The 18,782-nt window shown below is 58.3% G+C and overlaps 1 protein-coding gene and 1 non-coding gene across 2 annotated transcripts; one reads left to right on the top strand and one right to left on the bottom strand.

Annotated features, from left to right (window-relative positions):
- The first annotated feature begins 764 nt into the window (after nucleotides 1–764).
- Nucleotides 765–838, top strand: TRNAT-AGU (transfer RNA threonine (anticodon AGU)). Its single transcript has one exon. It is a non-coding gene; the product is annotated as a tRNA-Thr (tRNA).
- A 4,102-nt stretch (nucleotides 839–4,940) lies between these two features.
- Nucleotides 4,941–17,806, bottom strand: LOC142821622 (zinc finger protein RFP-like). The gene is made up of 8 exons (XM_075913178.1): nucleotides 17,059–17,806; nucleotides 16,678–16,773; nucleotides 15,396–15,626; nucleotides 15,024–15,046; nucleotides 14,181–14,293; nucleotides 13,446–13,466; nucleotides 13,160–13,186; nucleotides 4,941–5,971 (listed from the first exon to the last, which is right to left on the bottom strand). The coding sequence occupies exons 1-8, from the start codon at nucleotides 17,473–17,475 to the stop codon at nucleotides 5,412–5,414; spliced, it is 1,488 nt and encodes a 495-aa protein (XP_075769293.1). The 5' UTR covers nucleotides 17,476–17,806; the 3' UTR covers nucleotides 4,941–5,411.
- Nucleotides 17,807–18,782: the final 976 nt, after the last annotated feature.

Raw genomic sequence — 18,782 nt, 5'->3', positions numbered from 1 at the left:
CCCCTCTCCTGCCTTGCTGCCTCCTTTGCCCAGCAGCGCTCAGGGGGCAGCCGGGAGAGCCGGCACCAAGGGCAGAGGAGGCCGAGGCACAAGCCCCTCAGAGGGGACTGGCCTGAGGCCTCTGGCTTGCCCAGGCTCACGCCAAGGGGCTTTCTGTGGTGCCGGGCGGGGGAGGGAGGCCAGGCCCAGGCCAGTGGGAGAAGGAGCAGCGCCTGCCAGGGCAGCAAGGGGAGCTGCAGGGAGCGAGACGCGGCGTTTCTGCCTGGTGTCACTCAAGGATCCTTCTGCGGGTGAAGCGCCTGTGACACCCCTGTGCTGCTGGGTTCCTCTGCCCCTCCCCTGGGAGACCGGCCCCTTCGGGGGGCTCTTGCCCTGACACTCATCCAAGGGCCACCTGGGCAAAGCAGCCTGCCCCAGGCACCTTCCATAGCTCAGCTGGCAGAGCAGAGGCCTGTAGCGGGTGCTTGGCAAGTGCCCTTAGGTTGCTGATTCAACTCCAGCTGATAGGAGAGATTCTTCTCCCTCCCCCTGGCTGCAGGCCCGGCCTTAGGACCAGGCGGCTGCCTTGGGTCTGTGCCTTTGGGGCCTGGTGCTACAATTGACAGAAAGGTTTTGGGTACCAGCTGCCAATCAAATGTCTTGGGCTGCGCAGGCCTTGAGTCATGGCAAGAGCTGGAGGGGAATGGGGAACGGCTGCACTTTGGAATGGGAAAGGGGTATCTGGCCCCATAAAGTAGAACAGTTTCAAAGCCCTTTCCAAAGAGGGCACCATGGCTTAGTTGGCTAAAGCAGCTACCTAGTAAGTAGCAGAGCCTGGGTTCAATTCCCAGTTGTGCCTTGGTGCCAGGTCAATGGGTCTTTTCTTCCCACCATTCTTCAACATGTATCTGGAGTTGGTTTTACCTTCAGTTGAGCTTGGTGGTGCCCTCACAGTAGGAGTAGGATAGTAGCAAAGAGCAGGAGGTGCCCTAGGCGTTTGATTTAGTGAGGCTTAGCTAGACTTGCTAAATCAAGTTTTGGAAGTTGGATTTCAGCAGCGATCTCCACCTGAGTGAAGACATGGCCTACTGATGCAATTAGTTAGATGCGGACACTAATAGCCTCACTGCCGGTAACTCATAGAGGCTACATCTACACTAGAAGTTTTCTCTGTAAAAAATATGTTAATGAGGGACTCCATTGCATGAGTCACGATCTCATTTGCATATTTTCTGCCAATGGGATTGTTGTGCAAAAACAAGCAGTGTGAACATTTTTTTTGCACAAAACCCCCTTGTTCCACAAGATTCTTATGCTCCCAAAGAAGAGGTATCCTGCTCTTGCAGAAAAAGGGGGTTTTGCACAAAAATAAAACTTCCATGCTGCTTGTTTTTGCACAACAACCCCAGCAGAAAACCAGATTGTCAGAAAATATGCAAATGAGATCATGACTCATGTAAATGAGACCCTCATTAGCAGGGCTCAGCAAATAATGTAATCTACTTGCCCATGGATGTAAATAATTACGTCCCGGAAGAGCTGGAGCAGAACGATCTGCACATGCGCAGAACGATCTGTGTGTGCGCAGAGCGCAGAACCATGCGAAATCGCCTGGCTGGCGTGCAGAGCTCGCTGCTGCTTGGCAAGCCCTGCTCATTATCAGAGAGCTGATAGGTAAGGTCCCATGGAAATCAAGACTGAGAGGAAAAACAACTGAGGAGAGTTGGCATTTTTCAAAGGGACATTGTGAAGGGCCCAAAAGCAAGCTATTCCAATGTGTTGGAAAGATAGAAAATATGGCAAAAGACCGCCTTGGCTTAACCACGAGATCTTGAATGTTCTAAAAATAAAAAAGGACTCTCATAAAAAATGGAAAGTATGACACATTACAAAGGATGAATATAGGCAAACAGCACAGGAATACAGGGGCAAGATTAGAAAGGCAAAGGCACAGAATGGGCTCAAACTAGCTAAAGGAATAAAGGGAAACAAGAAGATGTTTTATAAATACATTAGAAGCAAGAGGAAGACCAAGGAGAGGGTAGGCCCACTGGTCAGTGAAGAGGGAGAAACAGTGTGGAAGCAGGACTAAGGGAAAGGGGATTTGGGTGACCATTTCAGGGTTTGTCAGTAGCAGAGCAAGAGTCTGGGTCACTCTGACTCCTGCTAACGCGAGAGCCAGAAGAGACGCTGTGTTCGCCTTTCTGTCTCTCCCATATTGATAAGAGTGGAATGCTTACCTCAGTGAGAGCCTTGAGATAAGACAGTGTCCTATGGGAACTGAGTAGGCAGGGAAGTAATTGTTTAATTTTATATGTAATAGAAAGGTATATATATTGGCTTTTAATTGTTTTGTATTTGAAGATCCGCTTATGGACATCTTCCCTTGCAATATTGCTCGAATAAACTGCCTCTGGCTACTTGTTGCTTAAACACAACGCAGAGTAAAGGCTTGTTTTCTTCCACAACAGTAACAGGAAACTTGGAAATGGCAGAGATGCTCAATGACTCCTTTGGTTCAGTCTTTACCGAGAAGTCTGTAGGAATGCCTAACATAGTGAATGCTAGTGGAAAGGGGGTAATTTTAGAAGGTAAAATAAAAAAATAACAAGTTAAAAATCACCTAGAAAAGTTAGATGCCTGCAAGTCACCAGGGCCCGATGAAATGGATCCTAGAATACTCAAGGAGCTGATAGAGGAGGTATCTGAGCCTCTAGCTATCATCTTTGGAAAATCATGGGAGACAGGAGAGATTCCAGAAGACTGGAAAAGGGCAAATCTAATGCCCATCTATAAAAAGGGAAATAAGAACAACCCAGGAAACTACAGACCAGTTAGTTTAACTTCTGTGCCAGGGAAGATAATGGAGCAAGTAATTAAGGAAATCATCTGTAAACACTTGGAAAGTGGCAAGGTGATAGGGTACAGCCAGCATGAATTTGTAAAGAACAAATCATGTCAAACCAATCGGATAGCTTTCTTTAATAGGATAATGAGTCTTGTGGATAAGGGAGAAGCGGTGGAGGTGGTATACCTAGACTTTAGTAAGGCATTTGATATGGTCTCGCATGATATTCTTATCAATAAACTAGGTAAATACAACTTAGATGGGGCTACTATAAGGTGGGTGCATAACTGGCTGGATAACCATACTCAGAGAGTGGTTATTAATGGTTCACAATCCTGCTGGAAAGGCATAACAAGTGGGGTTCCACAGGGGTCTGTTTTGGGATCGGCTCTGTTCAATATCTTCATCATCGATTTAGATATTGGTATAGAAAGTCCGCTTATTAAGTTTGCTGATGATACCAAGCTGGGAGGGATCGCGACTAATCTGCAGGATAGGGTCATAATTCAATATGACTTGGACAAATTGGAGAAATCGTCTGAGGTAAATAGGATGAAATTTAACAAATACAAATGCGAAGTGCTCCACTTAGGAAGGAACAATCAGTTTCACACATACAGAATTGGAAGTGACGGTCTAGGAAGGAGTACAGCAGAAAGGGATCTAGGGGTTATAGTGGACCACAAGTTCAATATGAGTCAGCAGTGTGATGCTGTTGCAAAGAAAGCAGACATGATTCTGGGATGTATTAACAGGTGTGCTGTGAGCAAGACACGAGAAGTCATTCTTCCGCTCTACTCTGCACTGGTTAGGCCTCAATTGGAGTACTGTGTCCAGTTCTGGGCACCGCATTTCAAGAAAGATGTGGAGAAATTGGAGAGAGTCCATAGAAGAGCAACGAGAATGATGAAAGGTCTAGAGAACATGACTTATGAGGGAAGGCTGAAAGAATTGGGTTTGTTTAGTTTAGAAAAGAGACGATTGAGGGGGGACATGATAACAGTTTTCAGGTATCTAAAAGGGTGTCATAAGAATGAGGGAGACAACTTGTCCATCTTGGCCTCTGAGGATAGAACAAGAAGCAATGGGCTTAAACTGCAGCAAGGGAGGTTTTGGTTGGAATTTAGAAAAATGTTCCTAACTGTCAGGGTAGTCAGACACTGGTATAAATTGCCCAGGGAGGTTGTGGAATCCCCATCTCTGGAGATATTGAAGAGTAGGTTAGGTAAATTTCTATCAGAGATGGTCTAGACAGTATTTGGTCCTGCCATGAGGGCAGGGGACTGGACTCGATGACCTTTCGAGGTCCCTTCCAGTCCTATTATTCTATGATTACATTCTACTTCTTGTTCAGTCAATCCCTAAGGGAAATGCAGATTTTTCTTCCCCAGAATTACAACATTTAGCCTTAATCTAAGTTAATTTGTGATGACTCGGTAAAAGGATCCCTTCTCTGTTTCTTTACCAAACTACATGTGTTGTGTTTTTAAAACCAAGGACATGAACAGCCTGACACTGCTCTGAAATCAACAGTGGACACTGGCTGCAAATAATATTTCTATAGAAAAATAAACTAAAAAGAGGATATTGCAGCAGAGATTTCTATGGAGAGGAAGACAGGATGTGAGGTTGGGGACTGTGTGGTGTTAATTGATGCAGGAGCAGACCAGGAGGGGCCATGTCTCAATTACCAGTGACCTGTAGCTAGACAGTTGAAAATCACATGATTTAAAGCAGTCAGAAGTTCACAGAATGGTACAAAATCGCATGGATCTTATGAGATTGGTTAATTCATTCTGTGGTTTTTTTCACCTATGACTGTTCAAAGGTGCAGTGCAGTATGGGGTGTACGAGCCCTGCTTTCTAGAGCCAGTCAAGGCAAGCAAGCAAGGAAGCAGCCGCACACGTGTCACTGCGCTGGTTATGGCACATGGGCATTGTTACTGTTACCAAATTAATTATTTAATTGGGTTCAGAGAAATATTTTGGATTTCTTGAAGTGCCGCAGCTGACATGCCAAGGATGTACACAACTGTAAACCTGTCAAATGTCAATATCGACATGAGGGAAGAATAAAGGTCAATCATTCCATTTCTAAAAATAGATTTTTAATAAAAAGCTGTTGAACTGTAAATGAAACAATAGCTATGTGGGCACCTTGTTACAATAACAACAGTTTCTAAATTAGAAGATGTTTTTCATTCATATTTGACACTGAGATTTCACAGAGTTAGAAAATTCTGACAGGAGTGAAAGTCCCCTTCTCCCTCCCCCACCATCTGCTCCCCCTGGGGCAGGGGAGGGGGCAAGGTGAGGGCAGCAAACCCAACCTGCTGTCTGGCCACATTTCTTACCAGCCTCACCCTGGGATGGGGGGGAAAGGCAGCCTGGGTTCTTCCCAGCCAGGGGGTCCCATTCACCCAGCCTGGGCTGGGCTGCCAGGTGTCCGGTTTTCCACTGGAGGCTCCAGTTGCAAAGGGAAAGGGGCAGTGACCGGTTGGCACAAAACACCCAGGTAACTGGCCCCGACCTGGGGGAAGAGCTGCAGCGCTGGGAGGGGCCAGTCGGTGCCGTGGGGTCAGTGTCAGGGGCAGGGATTCCCTCCCGCCTGGGCCGGCACCGGGCAGATGGTCAGGGGAGCCGCGTTGGTGCCCCCGGCGTTGTTACAGGGACTGAAATACGGGTGCAGCGTCCCGGAGAAGGTGCCGGTGAAGGTGAAGAGATGGGACCTGTCAGTCACATTGTAAAACGAGACCTCGCCCGCCTCGTAGTCCAGGAAAACCCCCACCCGGCTGGGCCTGGCGCTCACAGGGAGGAGGGTCGAGGGGGAGGTGAGGGCCTCGTATCCCCCGTCCCTCAGCCACACGACCCAGTATCCATCCCCAGGTGAGTATGTGCTCTCCCCCTTCCTGCTCACAGATTCCCTGCAGACCCCCAGAGTCCACTTAGTCTTGTCTCCCACCTCCACCTCCCAGTAACGCCGCCCGCCCGCGAACCCCTCGGCGCCCAGCAATTCAGGGTAACTATCAAATCTCTCGGGGGTGTCGGGCAGATCCTGGCTCGTGTCTCCGTGTCTCACACGTTTCCGATCCTCAGACAGGACGAGGTTGGGATGAGCCGTGTCTGGATCCAGCGTCACGTCCACTGGGGAGAGAGTCACAGAGTCAGGGCCGGGGGCAGGGGCGGGTCCCTGGGGTCAGCGGGAAATTAACCTGCCCCCCCCCCCGTTAATCGCTGTGCGGGGGGGGGGGGGTTATTACCTGAGGGGAGTCAGGCCCCTCTGCCCGTGAGGAGACACAGAGCAGGAAAAGGGCGGGAGGAGCGGGGGAGGGGCGGCAAGCTCACAGTGGGGGGAGGGGCAGGGTATTGCTGGGAGAGGAAGGGGGAGGGGCAGATGATGGGAGAGAGGGGAAGGGAGGGATGGAGCAGAGGGAGCAACTGTAGGGCCAATGTGGGGCAAGAGGAGCAGGCACAAGGGGACAGAGGGGTGAGGGAAGGGGCAGTCCCCTGGGGGGCTGAGTGGAGGGGCAGATGCTAGGAGGGCAGAGGGAGGGGTGGACACCAGAGGGCAGAGGGGGAGGAAGGGAGCAGAGGGGCACAGGGGGGCAGACAGAGGGGTGTGGGGAAGGGCAGGCCCTAGGGAGGCAGAGGGGGGAGGAGATGTGGGCACCAGTGCGGCAGAGATGGGGTGGGGCCTACACCACAGGACCCAAAGGGGACCCAGGGAGGAGACCCCAGGCAGGCCGAGGGGCAAAGGGAAGAGCAGGCGCCAGGGAGGCAGATTCCCAGGAGCGCTGTGAGCGAGACACGAGGAGTCGTCCTTCCACTCTGCCCTGCGCTGATCAGGCCTCAGCTGGAGTCTTGTGTCCAGTTCTGGGCCCCACATTTCAGGAGAGAGGCGGAGAAATTGGAGAAGGTCCAGAGAAGAGCAACACGAATGATGAAAGGTCGAGAGAACATGAGCTAGGAGGGGAGGCTGAAGGAATTGGGCTTGTTTAGTTTGGAAAGGAGCAGACTGAGAGGGGACATGAGAGCGGTTTTCAAGTATCTAAAAGGGTGTCACAAGGAGGAGGGAGAAAAATTGTTCCCCTTGGCCTCTGAGGACAGGACAAGCAGCAATGGGCTCAAACTGCAGCAAGGGAGGTTTAGGTTGGACACCAGGAAAAACTTCCTGGCTGTCCGGGTGGTGAGACACTGGAATAAATTGCCTGGGGGGGGTTGTGGAGTCTCCATCCCTGGGGCTATTGAAGAGCAGGTTGGACACACACCTGTCAGGGATGGTCTGGATGGTGCTTGGTCCTGCCGTGAGGGCCGGGGACTGGACTCGATGACTCTCGAGGTCCCTGCCAGTTCTGTGATTCTGACGGAGGTGAAGGCAGAGAGGGGCCTCAGGGAGGCAGAGGAGCAGTGACCAGAGAGGCTGGTCCCAGGGACTAGAGGGGGATGAGGGATGCAGGGTCGGGGGGGGGCAGAGGGCGAGGGGCAGGGGAGAACTAAGGGGAAGGTGGAGGAAATGTGGGGGGAGGGGACAGGTACCAGGGCGGAGGTGGGGGAGAGGAAAGGGGCTTGTGCTGAGGGGAGGGGGCAGGGCAGGAGGAGAAAGGGGAAGGAGGAAGGGGCAGAGTGAGGGAGAGACAAATGCTGGGGGACAGGGATGGGGAAGGCACCAGGGCAGATGGGGGGGGGGAAGGTTTTATTCTCAGTGGGTGGGAAGGGTGGGTGCCAGGGGGCTAGAGAGGCAAAGGGGGAGGGGTTAAAGGCAGGGGGCAGAGGAGGAGCAGGCGGGCTGGCAGCAATGGGGCAGGAGGAGGGGCAGGCACCAGGGCTATCAGGGGCCAAGGGGGAGACAGTGAAGGGAAAGGGCAGGAGGAGCGGGGGAGGGGTGGGAAGGTGTCAGTGGGGCGGGGTTGGGGGGAGGGGACAGGCTGATGCTGGGAGAGGGAAGGGGAGGCACAGATGAGGGGGCAGAAGGGGGGCAGTGGGGGCAAGAGGAACAGGCACTATGAGCACAGAGGAGGGTGAAGGGAGGGGCAGGTTCCAGCCAGAGTGTCCCTAGAATCCCCGGGGGGTGTACACCAGTGCTCCCTCCAACTGTGCCTAGCCGTGTGTGGAATACATTTTATGACGTGCACTGAGGTGCGCCCAGGAGACACACGGGCTGTGGCCACATGAACATTCTGCTGATCCACTGGGCAGCTCCTGACTCTCCCCTGAGCGCGCAGGGCGGGTGTGTCAGCAGGGCCCGGACGAGCTCTCCTGGCTGCTGTCTGTGCTGGTGGGGCTGGTCCGGCTGCCCTGGCCAACCCGCTGGTGTGTAAGCAGGGTCTGAGGGAGCCCCTCCCCCGGGACAGCTCATGAGGAGCCGGACTGGGATGATGCCAGGCCCAGCCTGTATTGCCAGGGACACGCCTGCCCTGCCTGGGGCCCGGCCCACAGAGCCGGGCTGCCCGGGGATCCGTTCTGCCTGGGGCTGGGCACAAACCACTGAGGTGCCATGTGGGGTCAGGAAATGCCGGGACCCTTTTAGTGTCTGAGTGACGGGCAGCAGCAGAGCTGGGCCGGGCCTGCCTGGGGGAGGGACCCTCAGCACCGAATCTGTGCGAGGACTGGCCCAGGGCTCAGCTCCGGCCCCACGGCACTCGTCAGTTCCCAGCCCTGGCCCCTCTGGGCTTACAGCCTAACAGAGAGATGACTGGATTGGTTGTTGGTTTCTCAGCTGCTACAGGAGCACTTGTTGGTTTTTGAGGCTTTTTAAAGATACAGACGCACTTGGCCCCTTTGAGACCTCAGTTCTCAGCCCTGGCACCTCTGGGCTCAGCAATTCAGTTGGGAAAATAACAAACATGCTGGAGCCCGGCCCCTCTCTGGTGACAGGTTAAGCCCTGGCCACCCCCACACGCCCTGCGCTGGGGAGCAGGGTGGTGCTGCCGGGGGCCGGTGAAGAGAGGGCGGGTGGCCCAGGGGTTTGCCGGCCCCTCTCTCCTGAGCAGACAGAGCTTCCTGGGCCAGACGGAGCCTTTGGGTGTGTTCAGTGATGGCTGGAGCTGCAGTCACAGAGCTCTCAGGGATGAGCCCTGCTGGGGTCAGTGTGTGGGGAGAGGTTCCCCACTCAGAACTGCCATCACCCAGAGCTGGTGGGACCTTGAGGGAATGGGCTGAGGGCATATGTGTGCGGGGGGGGGGGGGGGGAGGGAGTGGGGCAGCAGAAGGGGCCGGGGCCGGGCCATTGGAGATGGAGCAGTAGCGGGAACGGTGGTGCAGCAAACAAGCAGCAGCCAGAACATGGTTCTGTGGGACTGTGTGTCAGTGACCTTGCTCCAGCGCCCTGCTTTGTGCCTGGGAATCAGATAGAAAAACAGGTTTCCTAGGAGGCCAAGACTTTTAAAATCCATCATTTTCCAAGGTCGTTGTGTCACAACATCACTAGCGCGACAGGCCAGTGTTCGGGGGAGTTTCTGTATTAACTGTGTTGTTATTTTAATTAATATTTATGCAAAATCAGCCATATTGGGCCAGACCCCTGGTCCCTCTGCCCAGTGTCCTGCCTCCTGCCACTGCAGTGCCTGGAGCAGCCAGAGGGAATGAGCAGAGGAGGGAATCGTCTAGTGATCCCTGCCCTGTCGCCCACTCCCAGCGTCCGGCGCACAGAGGTTGGGGACACTCAGATCAGGCTGGCGCATCCCTGCCCGTCCTGGCTCAGAGCCACTGGCGGAGCGACCCTCCGTGAACGGATCTTGCCCTTTCTGACCATGCTGTGACTTTGGCCTTCACCCCACCCCCGGCAGAGCCCCGCCGGCCGACTGCGCTGCATGAGGAAACGCTGCCTTGTGTGTGGGTCAGTCTCACTGCCTGGTCACGTCACTGGGTGCCCCTGGCTCCTGTGTGCAGTGAAGGGGAAATGACACTTCCTGACTCACGTTCTCCTCACCTGCCCACATTCTCCAGGCCTCACGTGGCCCCAGGGGCAAGGAGGGGGTGGGAGACTGGCCGGCCAGGTGATGAGGGAAAATAGAGAGGTGGGACATGGGGGGCAGACCCCAGGGGGCAAAAGGGCAGCATGGGGAGGGTGGTTATCAAGGGGGGAGGGGCATGCAGGGCAGGTGCCAGGAGAACAGAGATGGGCAAAGGAAGGAGCAGTACCAGAGGTTGGGGGGGGGGGGGCAGAGCAGAGGGGCAGAGACAAGCAGGGCAGAGAGGAGCAGGGCAGGCACCAGGGGGCAGAGTGGGGACAAGGGAACAGGGGAGCAGAGGAGGGTGGAGAAGGGAGGGCACAAGGGGACAGAGGAAAGGTGAGTGGAGGGGCAGGACCCAGAAGTTAGGGGAAGGTGAGGGGAGGGGCAGGACCCAGAGAGGAGGGAAGGGCACCAATGGGCTGGAGGAGGAGGGAGGGGAAGGAGCAAACATCAGGGGGCCCAAAGGGGGCCAAAGGCAGGGACTTGCGCTGGGAAAGCAGCGGGGAGAGATGGGCCCAGGGGGCCAGGGGAGGGGAGCACAAAGGGGCTGGCACCAGTGGTTTGGGGAGTGGGAGGGTGCAGGTATCGGGAAGCAGAGGGGAGGGGAGGGGCAGGCACAGGGGGTGAGGGAAGGGCTCATGCTGAGGCCTACGTGGGGCAGATGCCAGGGGCTAGAGGGCACAAAGTGTGGGAGGAGGGGCAGGTGCCAGGGGGTGGGAGGGCAAGGGAATGGGGGGGGGGATGTCAGGGGCTACAAGGTACAAGCAGCAGGTGCCAGGGCTCAGGGGTGCAGCCTGGAGTGCGACAGGCACCAGGGCCAAGAAGGGGCCAGGTGTGAAGCAGCTATTGGAGGCTGAAGGGGGCGAGGGAAGGGAGGGCACCAGAGGGCAGGGGGAGGGGCAGGTGCCAGGGGAGAGAAGGGGGAAGGGAGGGGCAGACAAAAGGAAGGGGGAGGGGAGGGAGCAGTGGGTGCCGGGGCAGAGGGGGTGAAAGGAGGGGGCATGAGGAAGATGGGGGGTGGGGCAAGTCACATGTGAGGGTGCAGAGGGGCGTGAGGAGAACCAGGGGCAGAGGGCGGTGAGGGGGTGGGCACAGAGAAGGAGGAGGCAGGGGGCAGGCGTTGGGGGGGCAGTGAGGGAAGGAGGCAGCACCAGGAGGCTGTGGGGAGGGGAAGGGGAAGGGCAGGTGCCAGGGGGATTGAGGGGTGGAGCGTAAGGACGGATATAGGAAGGGGAGGGGACAGGCCTCCACCACCCCAGCCCAGCCCCCCCCCCCCCCCCAGGGCTCCTAGGAGGGGCAGGGCAGTGGAGGATGGGCGGGGGTGCAACTGCAAACCAATGGGCTGTTGCTAATGAGGGCAGTGGGGAGGGGAAGGGGCAATTCCCCATTTCCTGCCCCTCCACCTGGGAGAAGCTGCACTGGGGCCAGTCCCAGTTCACACCCACGTGGCTGCACTGGGGGTTTGCACGGGGGCAGCTGCATCGGTGCAAGGGAACCCGGCTCCCACGGCCTCGGACGCTGCTGTGCCGGGGCCGTGCCCCTCCCCTCACTGAGTTATGGGTCAGTAATTGCAGGTCACTGGGGCTGGACTCTGGGTTCCCAGGCGGGGCCGCCCCACTGTGCTGCAGAGCCAGTCTTACCCCCACGCTCTGCCCAGGGCCCAGGGCCGTGTTTACACCCAGGGGAGCATCTGCAGCAGCAGAGACTGAGGGGACTGCACGTCAGACCCCCGGAGCCCAGCGGTTCCAGCCCCCACCTGAGGGGGGACCCACATTCCCATCTCTGCCCCGCCCCACACAGGGAAGGGACCTGGGGCTCCCAGCTGGGTCCCCGCCCCTGGGCTACAGGCTGGAAGGGAAGCGGCGGCACCTGGCTCTGTCCATGGACACTCGCCAGCAAACTCAGCCTGGGGCCGGGAGCAGTTTCACTGGACCCCAAATCGAATTGTTCTGCCGATGAACCATTAGCACCCGATTGCCCAGCCCCTCTGCAAACCTGCCTGAGCAGCTGAGGCGCCCAGGCCCCAGTGACCGGCAGGGACGGACTGTCCCCAACCCCAGCCCCACACGGTGACGGGCCGGCCGGGCTCAGGGCACCAACTGGGACACTCCAGAGCGGTTGTGAAATGTGCCCTGGCCAGGAAAATCCCCCCAGCCCTGATCTCAGCCCACAGACCCGGCTGCCAGTGGAGACTTGGCTCCAGCCTGAACTCTCTGCCCAGAGCAACGTGTCCCCTGGGCCCTGCAAGCGGCACAGACCCTCTGCCACTGCCCCGGCATCCCCCAGCACCGGCACTGGCCACAGAGCCCCCCTCATAGAGCACAGGGGGGCAGCTAGCAACTGCCCCAGACACCCTCCTGGCTCCCCTCGTCCAGCCTGGGGGTCTCATACCGGGGGTCTGCAGACATGGCAGGTTTGGCTACACAGGTGGGCAGCGCGTCCCAGAGCCGGGAGGGGCAGACTCTGGTTGTGGGGTTCATGCCCCAGCACTAAATAGCCCTGAAGAGCTTGGGGGGCTGTCACTGCCGATCTCACACGACCTTCTCTGCTGAGCCCCCCCCAGGTATCAGGGCCTGCACCTGGCCTGTGCTGACCCAGCCACCCCCCTGTTGTGTGCTCCCCGCGGCTTGGAGACTCACTGCCCTGGGCCAAGCAGACAGACCCCTTGGCTACTGCGCTGTTTTGTGCAAGAAATATGCAAATGAGGCAAAGCGTGGAATACCACCACACCTCATTTGCATAATTTACGAGCGGCCGCTTTTTGCACAAGAGACTGTTGCACAAAAAGGAGCGGTGTAGACAGTGCCTTTTTGTGCAAAAACCTCGTGTGCAAAAATGAAGCTGAATTAATTATGCAAATGAGGCATAGCAATATTCCATGCTTTGCCTCATTTGCATATTTCTTGCACAAAACAGTTCAGTATAGACATAGCCCGTTTGTTTAAACAGGAGACGGGGCCCAGAACCAGACACTGCCAGACACTGGTTTGCCCTGGGCCCAGCCCCACTGGCTGGACACGCCCGGAGTTTTCTCCCCAGGCTGCAGAGCACCGAGGGGACCCTGCCAGGAAGCGGTTTCCTGCCCCAGGCCGAAGGGGGATGAGCAGGGTTCAGGTGGGAAGCGGCTCCTGGCCTTAGCTCTGGAGTCACAACCTGGCTCCCCAACACCCCCAGCCCCTCACCAGGATCCAGCTTTGCCAGCAGGGTGTGTGAGGCCCCCCGACTCCCAGCCCCTGCCTGTGGGGTCCCTGCACAGGGGTGGGCCCAAGGGTCTGGTGTTATTGCTCCCCAAGGGCCGGGCGGGTGGGGGGGCTTCTGGGAGCCAGTCTCTCCCAAGGGTGGGAGATGGCGTCACCGACACCAGTGCAAGGCCAGTTACCTGCGAATCCTCGGGCTCGCCTGAGTCCTGGAACAAGCAGAGAGAGAGAGGTGAGAATTCCCACCGCAGAGTAGGGATGTTCTGGCTCCTTCCACCACCCTCGGATCTGCCCTGGCTCCCCACAGCCTCTGTCTCCCCTCGGCTGCTCTGTCCCACACTCTCCAGCTGGACTCCCCCCTGCACCAATCCCCTCGTGCCCGCCCAACCATGGAGCTGCTCTGGGTGGGGGGAATAGGCTCCCAGCAGCTGCCTTGCCCAGCCCTAAGGCAGCACCCGGGATCCTCACCTCTCTCCGCAGCCAGCGCCCCTGCAAGGGAAGAGAAAAACCCGTCAGTGGGGAGGCAGTGCCCAGGGCTCACAGCCCAGCTCTGCCCAGCGCTGCCAGTGGGTCCCTGGGGAGCAAGGCCCCGGAGCCAGCTTCTCTCAAGTGTTTCCATCCCCAGCCACGCAGCCCCTGGGATTTCACACGCACAAGAACAGGAGAGGTGCCCAACTCCTATGGCCACCAGAGGGAGTTAGGGGCCCAGCTGCTCTGGGGATTCTGAAACTCCCGCCAGGCCCCTGTGTGACTCACCAGGCACCTGCCCAGCTCTGAGCGTCTGGCCCAAGGGGTTCAGACACCGGGCCCAGGCGCGCGGCTGGGACTCGAGCCCTGAGTCTGTGACGTCTCCCACGGTAACCAGCTCCCAGCATCCCCAGAAACCTCCCCCTGCCCCTCGGCCCGCGCAGGCTGGGCTGGGGGACTCTCTGCTCGGCAGCAGGAGGGGGCGGCCATAGGGACAGCAGGGGAGGCACCTTCACTCCCCGCGCCTGTTCTCTGCCATTCACATCCCGCTGGGATCCTGCCGTTCTGCTCAGAGCAGCTCGCCGCCGCCCCCCACCCCCCCCTTCCAGGGCTCAGGAACCTGCCAGCCCTCCAGGAGCAGACCCTGGAGTCTCAGGAACCCGGCTGGGCCTTTCCACGCCCCTCCCCACACCCCCAGACAGTGAGAGAGGAGCCCCCAGCAGCGCCGCCCCGTACCCAGGAATCCCGTCATGACCCCCTGGAGACTGTTCTCTCCTGGGAAGTCCCGGATTCTCCGCTCCAGCTCCGGGCACTTGGGCGCAGGATGCGGCGACGTCGCCTCCTCACCCCTGCAGAGACACGAGGGTGTTATTGGCCTCCTGACTCACCCTCCTGCCCCAGCCACACAGGGGAGCGGGTGGGGGCTGGGCCACAGGCAGAGCTCACAGGGCCTGGACCTCGGCTGCCCAGGGAGTTTTTCCTGCGGACACAGCCTGGGGGCCTCTCTCCAGCCAGAGGGAAAGCAGCCCAGGCAGCACCAGGCCCAACTCCCGCACACCCAGCCTGGCCAATGTGCCCCCCTAGGACCTCGCTGGGCCGCTCCCTGGGCTGAGAGAAGGGCCCGTTCTCCAGGCCCAGCCGCTCCTCAGCTTCTCCGCTCAGCCCCCAGGGGCCGGGTCACTCGCCATGGGGTGAGGACTGTGGGATGGGGACACTCCCCCCAAGGCCTGGCCTGGGACACTTGGCTCTTTCCCCAGAGGCCCCCTCATGGGCCAGGCCAAAGCTGGGGCCGGGTCCCAGCTGGGCCCTTGGGGTGACAGGCCTCAGCCCTATTAATATTCCCCTGAGCCAGCCCGGCCCCCGGGGAGTGTTCCCCATCCCAGAGCTGTGGGGCAGTCCCCTCCCAGGGTGCCTCACACCCCCACAGTGGCAGTGACCCCAGGGCAGTGGGTACGGAGGAGGCAGGGTTCAGAGGGTACGGCAGTCCCATGGTTGGTGGCTGGGGCTGGATTCACAGCCCGGGCTCTGAGCCTGCTCCCAGCATGATGAGGGTGGGGGGCAGATGGAGCCCGGACGTACCTGCTCACGGCGCTTCTCACACCCTAGAGTGGAAGGAGACAGAGCAGAGAGTCAGTGCCCATGGCCCAGCTCAGCCCCTGCCCCAAATGGCTCCCCTGCCCCACAGGTTGCTCCCCCAGGTGGCAGACCCACTGAAGGGCTGTGCTAGGGGGAGCCGAGCCCCTTTTACATCAGCTGCTTTGCAGGGGGCCAGGCCCACTTTTTCACCAGCCTTCCCAATGGGCCAAACTCCTGCCTCTCTGCAGCCCTGGGGCCCCAGCCCTGCAGCCACCCCGGGCCCTGCTCTCTGCGCTGAGTTACCCTATGAGCCCCCAGTGACTCAGGGGGTCCCCTCCCCACACTGGGCTCCGGGCACATCTGACCCCATCTCACCTGCAGCAATTCCAGCGCCGGCTGCCGACACGTCTCCTCCAGCTCCAAGATCAGGGCGCTGAGCCGGGAAATCTCCTCGCCCAGGCGAGCGGCGTGTTCCTCCCTCCTCCTCCCAATCTCCTCGTCCAGCTCCCCCAGCCGGGCCAGCAGGAGGCGCTCTCGCTCCGCCAGGAACTGCCGCAGCCGCTCGCACTCCCAGCGCACCAGCTGTCGCTCCACGTCCGTCTGCCTCTGGGGGCGCAGAGCGGGCAGGGCCGGGACACCAGTGAGAGGGGCCGTGGGAAGTGGCAGGGCCTTGTCCGGGCTGCGCAGAGCGTTTCACTCGGTGTCTTTGCCAGGCCAGCTGGGTCTGGCCCAGGACTTGTCCCAGGGCAAAAGTGTCACCGAAAATCACCCCAACCTCTGTCACGACACCAACAGACTGAGGTGCAGCCCAGGCCGTGGGAAATGGGGCCCAAACCAGCCACTGGCATCCCTGGGGTGTCTGACACTCACACCCGGGGGTCAGCACAGATCTCCCCTCAGCCTGACCCTGCCACAGCTGGGCACATGCAGCACTTTGACAGGCCTCACCCCTGACCTCCGCAGGAGAGAGGCAGAGCCAGAGGCTGCTCCCAGCTACCCGGGGGTGAACCCACTGACCCCAGTGGGAACTAACACCAGGGTAACAGAGGAGCCTGACCCAAACCCCAGTGGGGTCACTCTCCAGATTTACACCAGGTAGCTGCGAGTGGAGGCTAGGGTTGCCACGTGTCCGGTTTTTGCCTGACCCGTCTGTTATTCGGGTCTCCCACTTGGTAAAAAAACTCCTAAAATACCAGACATGTGAAATGTCCAGTATTTCCTATTTCTCTTGGACGGAAGCCAGGCAGGGACAATTTTCCCCTGTCGTGTCTGGCACAGGTGGGGAGTGAGGAGTACGGGGCCATTTAAAGGTGAAGCGCCTTCCCCCCCCCCCCTTTTTTTTTTTTGCTTAATAACTTTGGTCTCCCCCCTTTTTTTTCCTCAACATAATTTTTTCCCAGTGTTTTGTTTTTGGAGGGAGAAGGGGGCTGTTTGGTATTTTTTGTTAAACCATCTGGCAACCCTAGTGGAGGCTGCCCCCCATGGGTTCAGGTGACTCTGAGCTGTGTCCCTGCACCGACCCTGAAACTCTTTAACCTTCTGAATGACCCAGACACCAGCCAGCACAGAGACATACCCCCCCCCGCTGTCACTGCTTCCCCCTCCCCCCCCCCCCCCCGCCCCAATGCAAAGCGGCTGGGCAGGGCAGGGCACCTACCAGGAGCCTCTCGCTCTCCTTGGCCCAGTCGGATTTCAGGCCCCGGAGCGCGTCTCTCTCCTCCCGCAGACGCTGCAGGCGGCTCAGGATTTGCTCCTGCAAACACAGACAGCGGCGCTGGGGGCTGCTTGCGGCCACTGGCTCGTGCCCAGCGAGAACAGCGCCACGGAGCAGTGAGGCTGGGGGAGCAGGTCCCCCCCTCTCCAGCCCACGGTAACTGCCCAGCAGCACTGCTGGGCCTGGCCCAGCTCCATGTGACTGGGTGCAGTTCCCAGGCAGGCCCCTGGCTTTACCCAGGGCAGGTCAGACACACACAGGAGGCTCCGTTGCTGCAGAGAAACTGCTCCTGTAACTCCCCACCCTGCAGAGCCTGGTCCCTACCTTGTACTCCTGGGCAGCCTCCTCGATGGGCACTGCCGTGTGTGCGCGGTGCTCCCGGGACTCTCTGCAGATCACGCAGATGGGGGCTTGATCCTCCTGGCAGAAAAGCTTCAGGGCCTCCTGGTGCCTCTCGCACCCTGGCTGCCCCTTGGGTGCTGGTCCTGCCGGGAGCCGCAGGCGTTTCACCAGCTCCACCAGGTTCCCCAGCTGGTAGCTGGGCCGCAGGTGTCTCTGCAGGATGGTCTCTCTGCACTGGGGGCAGGAGAAGTTCGGCTCCAACTCCCCCCAGCACTGGCTGAGGCAGGCCCGGCAGAAGTTGTGCCCACACTCAATGGTCACCGGGTCTGTGAAATATTCCAGGCAGATGGGACAGGTCACCTCGTCCTGGAAGCTCCCGGCCAGGTCCCCGGCAGCCATGGCCACTCTGCAACCTGGCCCTGCAGGTTAGTTTCGTTTCCTGAGAGTAAGGAAGCAGCGTAGCCTGTTCAAGCTGTCTTCTTTTTTTAAAAGCAGGTTGCACAACTGGGAGCCAATCACACTCGCCGGACGGAAATGAAGAAAAAAAAAACCACCACAGAAGTCAGAGCCCCAGAAATGCCCCAAACAAGCACCAAGCTACCTAAGAAAACTCCCAGGCAGTTACAGACACACAGACCCTTGCCTGGTTAAAAGTCTCAGGGGGAGCCATGTTAGTCTGTAACTAAAAGAAGCTTAAAACCCAACAAGCTTTTATGGGCACCTCCCCCTGCTCCGTGTTTGTTGTCTGAGGCAGTGGGTTGTGCCACAAAACCACATGACACTCTCCAGATTTTTTGCTAATCTCTCAGATGCTACAGGGCCGGGGGTTTCTTAAGGCATCCAGAAGCTGGTGGTGCTCCTGTTTATAGGCGTAGGCAGGAGCTGAAGGACTGTGTCCCTTATTGTGAGCTGGGACTGGGGAGCTGGGATTGGGGTGTCTATGTAGATAGTTTGCTCCTACTTTCTTGGGTGTGTTCACTGTCTGGTGGATGCATTGGGGTTTTGCTCAGTGTCATCAACAGGCTGGTCCCACGTTACTGAGAGAAAATCCTCATGTCTGGGGGTTTTCCTCAGAGCTTCTAATTGCAGCGTAGTCCCCTTCCTGGAGGGAAGCTACTGCCCTGAGTCATTCTCCTTGAGGGGGGGGGGCTGAAGGGGCAAAGGGATTAATCCCCCCATTTATCCCTCATGTTTCACAATCAAATTCTGTTCCCCTTTGCACCCAATAAAAGCAACATGCTGCTGAGGCACGTGATTCACCCCATCATTAAGATCATCAGAGCCAGGACCCATTTGGGGACCAGTGTCCCCCAGCTGCTAAGGCAGGGCTGGACACCCCCAACAGGCTTTTTACTGCCCCAGGTGGGGTGGAGAATGGGGGTGATAAGAGATGCTACCCTCCTCCCCCCCCCCAGGGGGCTGCTCTCTGCTTTGTTGCCCCATTTCCTTGGGCAGCACCCAGAGTGGTCACAGATGCCTGCTCCAGCCCCTTGCGTTCCCCTCTCCTCAGGCCCCACAAGCTCAGGCCCTGTGGTCCCAGGGGGTGGCTGCCCCCATTGCTCAGACACAGCCAAGGCCTAGGCGGGTAGGTGGCTGTTCTGTGCCGACAAGGCACAACTGGGTCAACTGGGATAGAGGGTAGAGTCACCCCCCCCCACTGAGACTCAGCCCCACTCTGCCCCTCCCAGCTGCTGTTCCCCCAACTG

Source organism: Pelodiscus sinensis, chromosome 31, assembly GCF_049634645.1.
Source record: "Pelodiscus sinensis isolate JC-2024 chromosome 31, ASM4963464v1, whole genome shotgun sequence".
NCBI classification, from domain to species: domain Eukaryota; kingdom Metazoa; phylum Chordata; order Testudines; family Trionychidae; genus Pelodiscus; species Pelodiscus sinensis.
Note: the sequence above shows the minus strand (reverse complement) of the source record. Positions and strands in the feature narration are given on the sequence as shown.

Bases quoted from the DNA above. Each gene is read 5' to 3' on its own strand.
- LOC142821622 (XM_075913178.1), bottom strand. From the start codon at position 17,475: ATGGCTGCCGGGGACCTGGCCGGGAGCTTCCAGGACGAGGTGACCTGT. The intron at 16,774-17,058 runs GTAGGGACCAGG...CTGTGTTTGCAG, and splicing joins AGGCTGCCCAGGAGTACAAG to GAGCAAATCCTGAGCCGCCT. The intron at 13,467-14,180 runs GTACGGGGCGGC...CTTCCCTTGCAG, and splicing joins GGTCATGACGGGATTCCTGG to GGGCGCTGGCTGCGGAGAGA.